The sequence below is a fragment of the Capra hircus genome, chromosome 8 (genome assembly GCF_001704415.2).
Source record: "Capra hircus breed San Clemente chromosome 8, ASM170441v1, whole genome shotgun sequence".
Lineage (NCBI taxonomy): Eukaryota > Metazoa > Chordata > Mammalia > Artiodactyla > Bovidae > Capra > Capra hircus.
The window spans coordinates 11,356,180-11,367,596 of NC_030815.1; the positions used below are offsets into that span (position 1 = coordinate 11,356,180).

General features: G+C 41.9%; 2 protein-coding genes across 3 annotated transcripts; one reads left to right on the plus strand and one right to left on the minus strand.

Annotated features, from left to right (window-relative positions):
• On the minus strand, positions 60-812 carry LOC102183322. The gene is made up of 2 exons (XM_018051881.1): positions 608-812; positions 60-281 (listed from the first exon to the last, which is right to left on the minus strand). The coding sequence occupies exons 1-2, from the start codon at positions 795-797 to the stop codon at positions 88-90; spliced, it is 384 nt and encodes a 127-aa protein (XP_017907370.1). The 5' UTR covers positions 798-812; the 3' UTR covers positions 60-87.
• Positions 295-11,417, plus strand: TOPORS (TOP1 binding arginine/serine rich protein). 2 transcript variants are annotated; one of them, XM_018051879.1, is made up of 3 exons: positions 295-653; positions 2,249-2,443; positions 7,657-11,417. In XM_018051879.1, the coding sequence occupies exons 1-3, from the start codon at positions 651-653 to the stop codon at positions 10,552-10,554; spliced, it is 3,096 nt and encodes a 1,031-aa protein (XP_017907368.1). In that variant the 5' UTR covers positions 295-650; the 3' UTR covers positions 10,555-11,417. The 2 variants fall into 2 exon arrangements, with proteins under 2 accessions (XP_017907368.1, XP_017907367.1); XM_018051878.1 differs by lacking the exon at positions 295-653 and adding an exon at positions 880-991 and having other exon boundaries at positions 7,657-11,415.

Genomic DNA, 11,417 nt, shown 5'->3' on the forward strand with positions numbered 1-11,417 from the left:
CCTCTTGGTATATGAAAAATCGAGAATTAATGGTTACTATAACGGACGGTATACAAATGTGAATTTGGCATCATTGTATTAAAGATTTTACTTTAAATCGAGACATGAATAAGACAGAGGTAAAGAACTGTTTATACATGAAATCAAATCCAGAGGAATTACAAATTTTCGTTCATTCCGAAGATTTTGTCTGGGTATTCCTTGCTTAGTTGTCGTCGTGCAGCTACAGTTGATGCATAGATGACGTATCCCCAGGAGAGCAATACGACCGCGAGGAGCAACTAGGAAATGCAAGAGTAGGAGTGAAAACAACCTGTGAGTGGCACGTCCTCCCGGCCCCCATCAGGTTGCCGCGCACGTTGCTAAGGTGGGGATTTTAGTGACAAACTCGAATAAATGTGTTTCCGGAAGCGAGTTCACCCAGTAGCCCTTACGTAAGAAGCGGAAGACCGTGTCCTCCAGGAAGAGGCGGAGTCGAGGTTAGGGAGTGAAAGGCTTAATTCAAGAATGGATTTTAGAGTTTCTGGGCGCTGAAGATATAGGGGACCTTCCACCCGCGGGCCTCGAACGTAGACCCCCGTGGAGGCCCACCAAGCCCAAGACCTACCGCGGAATAAATCCGGTCTAGGGTGCGGCGACTCACTGGCTTCATGGTAAGGCGGTGGCGGTGGTCCCCGGGCACGGGCGGAAGCCGCAGGCCCTACAGTAACCTCCCGGGCGGTGGCTGCCGGGCGGCGGCAGCCATCTTTCAGCCGGGCGCGAGCGCCCGCCCACTTGCCTCCCCGCGCGTTTCCCATCAGCCCGGCCGGCCTCTTCCGCCCGGAGCTGGGGGGGCAGTGTCACGTGTCCGGGGGCCTAGCCCGCTTTAAGGGGAGGAAGGGAGAGAAACGAGAAAATAACGTTGGAAATGGGTTTGTTTTGCCGCTGTGAGGGAGAGGCTTGACTCGTCAACCGGTCTTTCAGGTGTAGAGCAGTATTAATGCGAGATAAGGTACTGTCATGTGCATTTAAAAGTTTATTTGGAAAAATAATCCACGGTTTAAGTATTACGCCGACGTCTAGCACTGAAAGAATTAATGTTTCTAACCGGATAACCACGGTAACCAGGTAGTTCGTGTATTCACCTTTTAGAGTACAACCTGCTTTTATATAACTGACGAGTCGTTGTGGGACTCCCTGTTACTGGAGTTTCTTAAAAGTTTTTGAGAACGCAATGGCTTGTTGGTATCAGCTACTTTTAAGAAGAAATAACGTGGCACGAATTACCCGGCATAATGTAGCTGCCAATTAGCAAGTGCTCATCTAGCATTTGTATGCTTAGAACTGTAGCACGATCAAATATGAAGCCAAAGGATGGGGTTTGGCACGCGGGCCGTTTTACCAAGTTCAGCTCTAGAATGTTCGGGATGCTTATATTTGAAGCGAAGAATGGGACAACCGGGCTGCGTTAGGCACCAGACGTTTTGTTTCTGTAATCTCAGCTATCACCTAAACAGGGTTTTAATACATATTTCGGAGAGCAGGTAAGGAAAAGACGTTATCTGTTTCGGGAAGATTTCAATTCCCACTGATTTTACGTCAGATAATAGTTCATCCTGACTGGAGTTGATCTCTCAAAATTGATTTGGGATTCCATTGGAATCCTGGTGGTGGTTCTTAACTTTTCAGCCCAAGTACATTCCCTTCCGGATAACTCGGTTCCTTTATCGAACACCAGAGATAATTTGAGTAACTTCTCGCAGAATTTGGCAAGGTTTAAATGAGAGCCCAGCCCTTGTGGCTCAGCTAGTAAAGAATCCGCCTGCAATGCGGGAGACCTGGGTTCGATCCTTGGGTTGGGAAGATCCGCTGGAGAAGGGGAAGGCTGCCCACTCCAGTATTCTGGCCTGAGGAATTCCCTGGAGGTCTCGCAGAGTCAGACATAACTTTCAAATGAGACCAAGTTGTGTCTTCCGAGTAAGTCAGTAGCGAACTTTAAGATCCCCTGGTATTTATTCGAGTTGACGGTACGTTAGCGATTTCGTCCTCAGGGGTCACGTCGCTCTCCTTCCGGGAGCCGAGGCAAGTGGGGGAAGGGCCGGGTTCAGGCCGAGCGCGCGAAGGCCCGCCTTCAGTGCGGGCGTCCTCTACCGCGCATGCGTCACGCGGGCGGGTGCTGTGTTTTGACGCGCTGGGGGCTGGCGAAGTGGGTTTTGGTTTCTGCCCCCGCCCCCTGTCTGCCATTGGTGATGAGCGCTTTACGTCACAGGGGTCGCAGCAACCGCCGGGGTCTCCGCTGTCTCGCGAGGAGGGTGAAGCGCCCCCGCCTACTCCCGCTCCGGAGGGCCGGCGGAGAAGTCGTAGAGTTCGCCTTCGTGGATCCTGCCGTCACCGACCCAGCCTTCTGGGCCGCCGGGAACTGGCCACGAGCGCCCCAGTCCGGCCTGCGCCGGCATCCTCTGAGGTGAGTGAGGTCGGGAACAATGGGGCGCGGGGGTCGGAAGGGGGCCGGGAGAGCAGGAGCTCCAGCCTGCAGCGAGGCCCAAGGGCGAGAGAGCTGCGGCCCGGGCCTGAGGCGCCGCGGTGAGCCGGCGGGCCAGGCTCCGGGCGAGCGGCTTCTGCGGCGCACCTGTGGATCCGTGCCGGTGGGCGGGGGAGGGCTGCTTTCCGAGAAGCGCTCCCGAAAGCGCGGAGCTTGGTCTCTGGGTGGGGAGGTTGGTGGGGGGAACCCGACACAAAGCACGAAACGTTCGAGTCTTGAGTCGTGGCATCGCTGCTGCCAGAGGTGTGACCTTGGATGGCCCCCTAATCTCTCTGAGCATGTCTGTAAAATGGGAGTAACAGTATTGGAGTTCGTTGTGATTATGTAATGCACAGGGTGCCTACCTTAGATCCTAGCAGGTGGCAGTTCTCAACCAAAGGAAGCGACTGTCTCTGTAACTCTTGTGGTTGTCTGTTACACCCCGTGAGCCTGTGACTTCATCCATCGACTCAGTGCATCTCTCTTCACGGGCTGCTTTGGTAGACTGGAAGGGGGCAGTACTGAGGGGAAGCAAACAGTGCTTTGCGAGGAAAAGTGAATAGAATTTTTGGTAGGTAATTTTGAAGTTAATTGAAGATAAATTCAGAAAGAGTTACAGAAGATTTAATAACGGTGAGAGTTGGGGGTTTTGTTTGCTTTTAGTCTCTGGCTTTGGAAGCTATACAGTCAGCCAAAGCAGTCATGCTTAGCTGGAATGGGCGGCTTTAGAGAGTAATGGTTCCCAAGCAGTTCCTTTTATTGTTGGACCTGGAATTAAATTTCGTTGGATCTGGTCAGTGTTTAAATTTTTTAGGGTCTGGTTAGTTGATCGTTTAAATTGTTTGATTTCTTGGTATTGATGATTAGATTGCAGTGCATGGAGGTACACGGTTTCTTTAAGGTCACGAGATAAGGACCCAGGTTGTTTATAATAGTTGGGACTGTTTAGTTGATCCATCTGTGAACCCTTTTTAGCCATTTTGCTTAGATACAATAAATACGATAATGATACTGATATGAGGATCATTCGCTTGTCATCCTTTTGGGCATTTATAATCAGTTATGGGTGATGGAAATTACAGAAATTAATTTTATCTTCACATAACATGGGATAACAGTATTAAGTTCTTACTCCCCACCAAGCACTGTGCCAAGGGTTTATGTGGAATATATCTCTTCACACAACCACCTTTTCAGGTGGATACTGTTAACACATTTTAGAATTGAGAAAAATGTAAGGTTTTGAGAAATTGACTTTTTGCAGATCACACCACTAATAAGTGTTTTGATTCTCAGCCCTGACTCTGCGTTAGAATTAACATCACTCCATGAAAACATCACTCTGTCAAATTTTTTAAATGTGAGGTGTTTTTAAATGTCCACTCTATGGTCTAATTTAGATTTCCAGCCTCCTGCCTCTTTTTATCAGCCTCCACCTGCCACCCCTCCCCCCAGTTCTAAAGATGATACATTTTATTTAGAATTCGGGAGGCAGTTAAGGGGAAGGGTTCAGAAGAACTGATTAATCTTCTCTTCATGGGGAAATTAATTTGAAGTCCTAACTCCCAGAGTACTAGGATAGAGAAACTTTTATTGTCATCAGGTCTGCCTTTGCTGCCTAACCCAGAATTCTTCCAGCAAAACGACAAATCTTTTTTTTTTTTTTTTTAATATATATTTGTTTGGCTCTGCTGGATCTTAGTTGCATGTGGGATATAGTTGGGGGGTTTGGTATTGAACTCAGGCCCCTTACTCATTGGGAGCGCAGAGTCTTAGCCCCTGGGCCACCAGAGAAGTTCCCCAAATCTTCAAATCTGTCCCCTTCCTATCTCTGTTTTATGCCTTAATTTGTATTTTTGAAACAGCTTTGTTGAGATATAATTTGTTTCATCTATAAAGTTCACCTCTTTAAAATTCATAATACAGTGGTTTTTAATGTGTTTATGGAGTATATTTCTTCAGTTATAATTGAACATTTTCATCATCCTGGAAAGACACCTTTATAATCTCTACCCAGGCTTCCCCTACACACACCCAGCAATCACTAGTCTGCTGCTAAATCTCTTCAGTCGTGTCTGACTCTGTGCAACTCCATAGACGGCAGCCCACCAAGGCTCCGCCATCCCTGGGATTCTCCAGGCAAGAACACTGGAGTGTGTTGCCATTTCCTTCTCCAGTGCGTGAAAGTGAAATTGCCAGGTAGTGTCCGACTCTTATCGACCCTATAGACTGCAGTCCACCAGGCTCCTCTTGTCCATGGGATTTTCCAGGCAAGAGTACTGGAGTGGGGTGCCATTGCTTTCTCTGAATCACTAGTCTAATTTCTATCAATTCTCCTGTTCTGTACATTTCATATAAAATAGCATATAATGTGATATTTTGTGATTGATAATGAAAAGATTTGTCCATGTTGTAGCATACATCAGTACTTTGTTCCTTTTCATTGTCAAATATTCCATTGTATGGATATACCACATTGTATGGGTATACCACAGGTGGAGGCAGCCTCCACCTGCCAGCACCACCACCCTGCGTTCCACCCCCAGTTCTAAATATGATAAATTTTAGAATTCATCAGTTGATGAGCATTTGACACTTTTTAGCTATTAAAACACTTTTTAGCTTCCCAAGTGGCACTAGTGGTAAAGAACCCACCTGCCAATATTGGAGATTTAAGGGACACGGGTTCTTTCCCTGGGTCAGGAAGATCCCCTGGAGGAGGGCTCGGCAACCCACTCCAGTATTCTTGCTTGGAGAATCCCATGGATAGAGGAGCCTGGCAGGCTACAGTCCCTTGGGTCGCAGAGAGTCAGACAGAACTTAAGCAACTTAGCAACAGTGACTATTCATTTAAAAGTTTTTGTGTGGGCATGTGGTTTTGTTTCTTTTGGATAGATAGATGTGGAATTGCTGGGTCATGTGGTAATTCTACTTTATTTGAATTAGCACATATTTTTAGTATTTAGTGGTGATTTACATTCATTGCCATTGTATGATGATTCTCATGAATACCATTCTTTATAGCTAAAGAAACTCCTGTGTAGAAATAGGAAACAGAACTAAGGATTTTTTCTTTTTACCTACTATACATAATGTTACTCATCATCACTTGTGCTGTCAAATTGGTTAACAGGCTTATAAAACTAGGGAAAGGAGGACTAAAATTCCATCCTAAAAAATTTATGATTAGTGAAATTTTGTTTTATTTGAACTTGGAATTATCAAATTAATTTTCTTTAATAAATTCATTCTGGGTTATAAATCTTTGTGTGACCTGGAAATGTTTAGTAAACACCAAAATTCTGTATTCCAGAAAAACAAATAAAGGTAAACTGTATTACCTAGAAATTCTCCAGTTGTTTTAAAAGTCTAGTGATTTCTTATATAGAGAGGCAAACTAAAGTCCAGAGTTAATGTGGATTTCTCCAGTTGACAGAGTTAGTTTTTGGTGAAACCTGGTCATCAGTCCAGATCTGATGCCCTCTCCACTCTTTTCCCTAATGGCCACAGAGTCTCTTAACAGTTTTTATTTTTAAAAGGTTTCCCCCCCTGAGTCAGAGAATTTAAAAATATGAGAAGTAGGGGGAAATGCTGAGAAATTTATAATTCTCTTCTATTTAAGAACAGTGGTAATTTTTGCATTCCCACTGTGGAAGACAGAGGACTGGAGGTATTTGGACCCCCTTGAAGAAACTCATTCAGCATTGATTGGTTTCCTATTAAGATACAGCTCTGAGAAAGCTAAGATGCACTAGATGAGCAAGTTAATTTGAAGTCTGTGGTGAAATACTTACATTCTGCAATCACAGATTTTTGTTGTGGGTTTTGTTTTCTGTTAGAGCTAGATATGGCCAGTGAGTCTCTCGTTTAGAAAATTACAGTTTTGTTATTTGACTAGATAGCAGTTGACTGGTCATGAGACTTCCTGTGATAGAGGAGGTGGAGAAAGATGGATAATAGGCCCAGGAAAACATAGAAGAAACTAACATTTAATATTTATAAAATGATTAGTATAGAAAGCAACTAAACAGGGAACAAGGCCCAGATGTAATGCAACTAGATTTCAGTTCTTGAAAATTCATTTAGTAAGTTATGGGCCAATGTAAACTGGTAAATTTCAAGAAAACAGAACAAATTTTTAAGATTCTAGTGATTCTAGTGAGAATAGATAAGGGGAGGAGGCTGAAAGCATGATTTCAAGATACTTTGTGAGTGACTAGATTAAACAGAAAGGTGAAGAAAAGCTTCTTAGGGATACTGAAAGGAGTCAGTGATGAACTGAATATAGTAACAATAGTAACAGTAGTTAACATTTACTTAGCAGTTGCTCTAAACCAGGGACCGGCCTTGAATGCTTTTACAGTTATTTCATTTAATAATTTTCACTAACAGGTCTCTTTTGAGTTTGAAAGAATCATCCACAGAACTGTTTCAAATAGGGGAACTTTATGGTATACAAGTTTTCTCACTAAAGCTGTTTTTAAAAGTACATATATAATATCACAAACAAAACAAGTACTCCATATTGTTTGGAGTGTATGTATGAAAGATATAAAACCATACATAGAAATAACTGAGAATTGTGATATTTTTGGTTTTTGTTTTCTGGAGAAGGATGGGCTTGGGGGAGCGACACATAAAGGGGCGGTTTAAAAAATCTGGAATAACCATGAGAAAATGTTAGTTGCTAAATCTGAGTGGTGGATATTTGGCTGCTTGGTATATTTTCTTTTTGCACTTTTTTGTATATATCAAATTTTCCTCAAATTATCTTTTAAAAAGGAATAATAGCATAGTATAGAATATTTGAGAGCTTACTATGTACCAGGCACTTTTTCTAAGACCTTTTTCTTTTTTTAAACATCTTCACAAATCCTGTGAGGTAGGTTCTAGTATTAGTGCTCATCAGATGAAATTGAAGCATAAGGATAATAACTAGTTTATAATCATACTGGTAGTGTGGAACCAGGATATGAACCAGGAAATCTGACTTTAGAGCTTGTGCTTTAAGTACTGTATTACTATGCTACGCTGTCTCTTTATGTTACAGACATGTACTACTTTTCACTGAAGTATGTTTCAGTCATTTGCATTTTTTTCAGATTTAGTCATTTCACTTTTATCAGGTTACTGATGTATTTTTTTCCCTTTTACAGATAATGGCATCAGCCGCTAAGGAATTTAAAATGGACAACTTTTCACCTAAAGCTGGCACTAGCAAATTGCAACAGACAGTACCAGCTGATGCATCTCCCGATTCTAAGTGTCCTATATGCTTGGATAGATTTGATAATGTGTCTTACTTAGATCGCTGTTTACATAAGTTCTGTTTTCGCTGTGTTCAGGAGTGGTCAAAAAACAAAGCTGAATGCCCACTCTGTAAGCAGCCCTTTGATTCTATTTTTCATTCTGTGAGGGCAGAAGATGACTTCAAGGAATATGTCCTAAGACCTTCGTACAATGGCTCTTTTGCTACTCCTGATGTCCGACGATTCCGCTATCGCACAACTATGACAAGGGAACGAAGTGCTTCTGTTTATTCACCTAGCAGTACTGTGAATAGAAGAACAACAACTCCACCAGACAGTGGAGTATTATTTGAAGGGTTAAGCATTTCAGCAAGACCTAGAGATGGTGAAATTCCTCCATTTATGAGACAGATTTCAATAAGGCCAACTACTACAGATGAGAGATCTTTGCGGAAAATTCAAGAACAGGATATCATTAATTTTAGGCGAACTCTCTATCGTGCTGGTGCTCGAGTTAGAAATATTGAAGATGGTGGTCGCTACAGGGACATTTCAGCTGAATTTTTCCGTAGAAATCCAGCTTGCCTTCACAGATTAGTCCCCTGGTTAAAACGTGAACTGACAGTTCTCTTTGGAGCTCATGGATCTTTAGTGAATATTGTCCAGCACATCATCATGAGTAATGTTACTCGCTATGACTTGGAGAGTCAGGCATTTGTGTCTGATTTGAGGCCATTTTTGCTTAATCGGACTGAGCATTTTATACATGAATTTATCAGTTTTGCTCGCTCTCCATTTAACATGGCTGCCTTCGATCAGCATGCTAATTATGATTGCCCTGCTCCTTCATATGAAGAAGGTAGCCATTCTGATTCTTCAGTCATAACGATATCTCCAGATGAAGCTGAGACCCAAGAGCTGGATGTTAATGTAGCCACTGTTAGTCAAGCACCATGGGATGATGAAACTCCAGGACCTTCTTACTCAAGCTCAGAACAGGTGCATGCTGCCATGTCTTCCCTTTTAAATACTTCTGACAGTTCAGATGAAGAACTTGTAACAGCAAGAGCTACATCTCAGATACAAGGAGTACAGACCAATGAGGACCTAAATAATGACAGTGATTCTTCTTCAGATAACTGTGTCATTGTTGGATTTGTTAAACCACTAGCTGAGAGGACCCCAGAACTTGTTGAACTGTCCTCTGATTCTGAGGTGGAGTTAGGTTCTTATGAGAAAATGGAGACCATGAAGACACAAGAACAAGAGCAGTCTTACAGCTCTGGTGATAGTGACGTTAGCAGATGTTCGTCTCCACGCTCTGTCGTTGGAAAGGATGAGCAGATAAGTAAAGGTCGTTGTGATTCTGGTACAAAAATCAACTCAAAGAAGGAAGAGAAACGATCTATATCATTGTCCTCTCTCAGAGACCTGAGCTCATCCCTCAGAGGAGACAGAGTTTATTCCCCATATACCCGCAGACACAGAAAGAGGGGAAGATCGAGAAGTTCAGATTCACATTCCCAGAGTAGGAGTGGGCATGATCAGAAGAACCGTAGAAAGCATCATGGGAAGAAAAGAATGAAAGGCAAGCGATCCAGAAGCAGGGAGAGTAGTAGACCTAGAGGTAGAAGAGACAAAAAGAGATCAAGAACCAGAGATAGCAGTTGGTCAAGAAGAAGCCAAACTCTGTCTCTAAGTAGTGAAAGTTCTAGCAGATCAAGGTCTCGTAGCAGTGATCATGGTAAAAGAAGATCACGGAGCAGAAATCGAGATCGTTACTATTTGAGAAATAATTATGGCAGCAGATACAAGTGGGAGTATACTTACTATAGTAGGAACAAGGACAGGGATGGCTACGAGTCATCTTACAGGAGGAGGACTCTGTCCAGAGCTCACTATTCCAGACAATCGTCAAGTCCAGAACTTAGAATTCAGTCATTTTCTGAAAGAACAAATGCTCGGAAGAAAAATAATCACAGTGAAAGGAAATACTACTACTATGAAAGGCATAGATCAAGGAGCCTATCTAGTAGTAGGTCAAAGACTGCATCTACAGGGCCTGACCGGGTGAGAAATGAAAAGCCTGGTGGGAAACGAAAATACAAAACACGGCATTTGGAGGGGACCAGTGATGTTGCTCAACCATCTCATGAATTTGCTTCTAAAGTAAAGGAAGGTCATTCAAAATCTTCATCAAAATTGGATGGAGGCTACAAAAATGAGAGTGATAGCTTTTCAGATAGCCGGTCATCAGACAGAGAGACAAAGCACAAGAGGAGAAAAAGGAGGACCCGCAGCCTGAGTGTAGAGATAGTTTATGAAGGGAAAGCTACCGATACAACCAGACACCATAAAAAGAAAAAGAAGAAACATAAGAGGAAGCATAAGAAACACCATGGTGATAATGCTTCACATTCCCCAGTTGTGATTACTATTGACAGTGACAGTGATAAAGACTGTGAAGTAAAGGAGGATATAGAATGTGACTCTAGTGGTCCTCAAGGCCCTCTCCAAAGTGAAGTTTTGGCTCCTTTTGAATCTAAAGATGTAGTTACAATAGAAGATGAATTTGGTGTCCTGAGCAAGGAGTGTGATATTACCATACTTAATAACGCCAATAAAACTGTGGATAATATACCACCCCAGGCAGCTTCAATTGAACAAACTCTTGATGTAAGAGAAGAGAGCACCTTGGCCTCTGATTTGGAGAACCAACCCAGTAATGTCTCTTTTCAGACTGAGCCATTAAGGACATCATCGTTAATGTCAGTGTCTCTTGGTAGAGACAATGATGTGTCTTAAAACTGCCAAAGCATCTCTTTGAGAATTCCGATGGTATAAAAAGAGAAGAAACAAGAACAGTGTCATCTAGTGCAGTCTGTTTAGAGATGACACTTGGTGAAAACTCTTTTCCCTCTTAAAAATATTTTGTGATTTTTTTTTTTTTGGTGTTAAAAAAATTTGTAAAAATCATTATTTGTTCAAAAAGTATGTATGTTACACCCTCAGAGATATGCACTTTTAAGTGAAAAAAATGATATTGCTAGCAGTTTATTTAAAACTTGGGATCCTTTTTAAATAAAAAATAAAAATTTTAGAAGTTATTTCGTAAAGCCATATGGTATTGCCATATTTTTAAAGTAGCCAATGAGTATTTTTGAATTTCTTTTTGAGAGTATTCTGGAAATGTGTTATAAGCTAGAAGAATCCCTTTGGACAGTCTTTATTTTTCTTCTTAAAAATTTGTATGATTCAAAACCATTTCTTCAGGTTAAATTGAGGCATTTTAATCTGCACAGCTTATCTTGACATCTGCCAAAAGAAAAATTTAAATATTTCCTTTATATACTTGTTTATCTGGACTGCCAGTAAAGCAAATGTGTATTCAACAAAAGAAAAAAATAAAACAGTAACACTTTAAAACAATCCATAAATTTTTTTAATGCAGTATTTTTTAAATCATTTTAGTGGAGCTAAAATCTTGTAAATAGTTAAGGCTATCCTTGTGTTATAAATACTGAATTTCACAGTTTTAATGTGAACTGCATTTAACCTCAAACAGTTTCAATGATTATTTTAGTTCTTTGATTATGAAGAGTATCTTTCTTGTTTTCTGTCTTCAAAATGCAGTTACAGCTTACTAAAAACAAAACAAAACCCTTGCC

Bases quoted from the DNA above. Each gene is read 5' to 3' on its own strand.
- TOPORS (XM_018051878.1), top strand. The intron at 2,444-7,656 runs GTGAGTGAGGTC...TCCCTTTTACAG, and splicing joins CTGCGCCGGCATCCTCTGAG to ATAATGGCATCAGCCGCTAA.
- LOC102183322 (XM_018051881.1), bottom strand. From the start codon at position 797: ATGGGAAACGCGCGGGGAGGCAAGTGGGCGGGCGCTCGCGCCCGGCTG. The intron at 282-607 runs GTAGGTCTTGGG...TGCATTTCCTAG, and splicing joins TAGACCGGATTTATTCCGCG to TTGCTCCTCGCGGTCGTATT.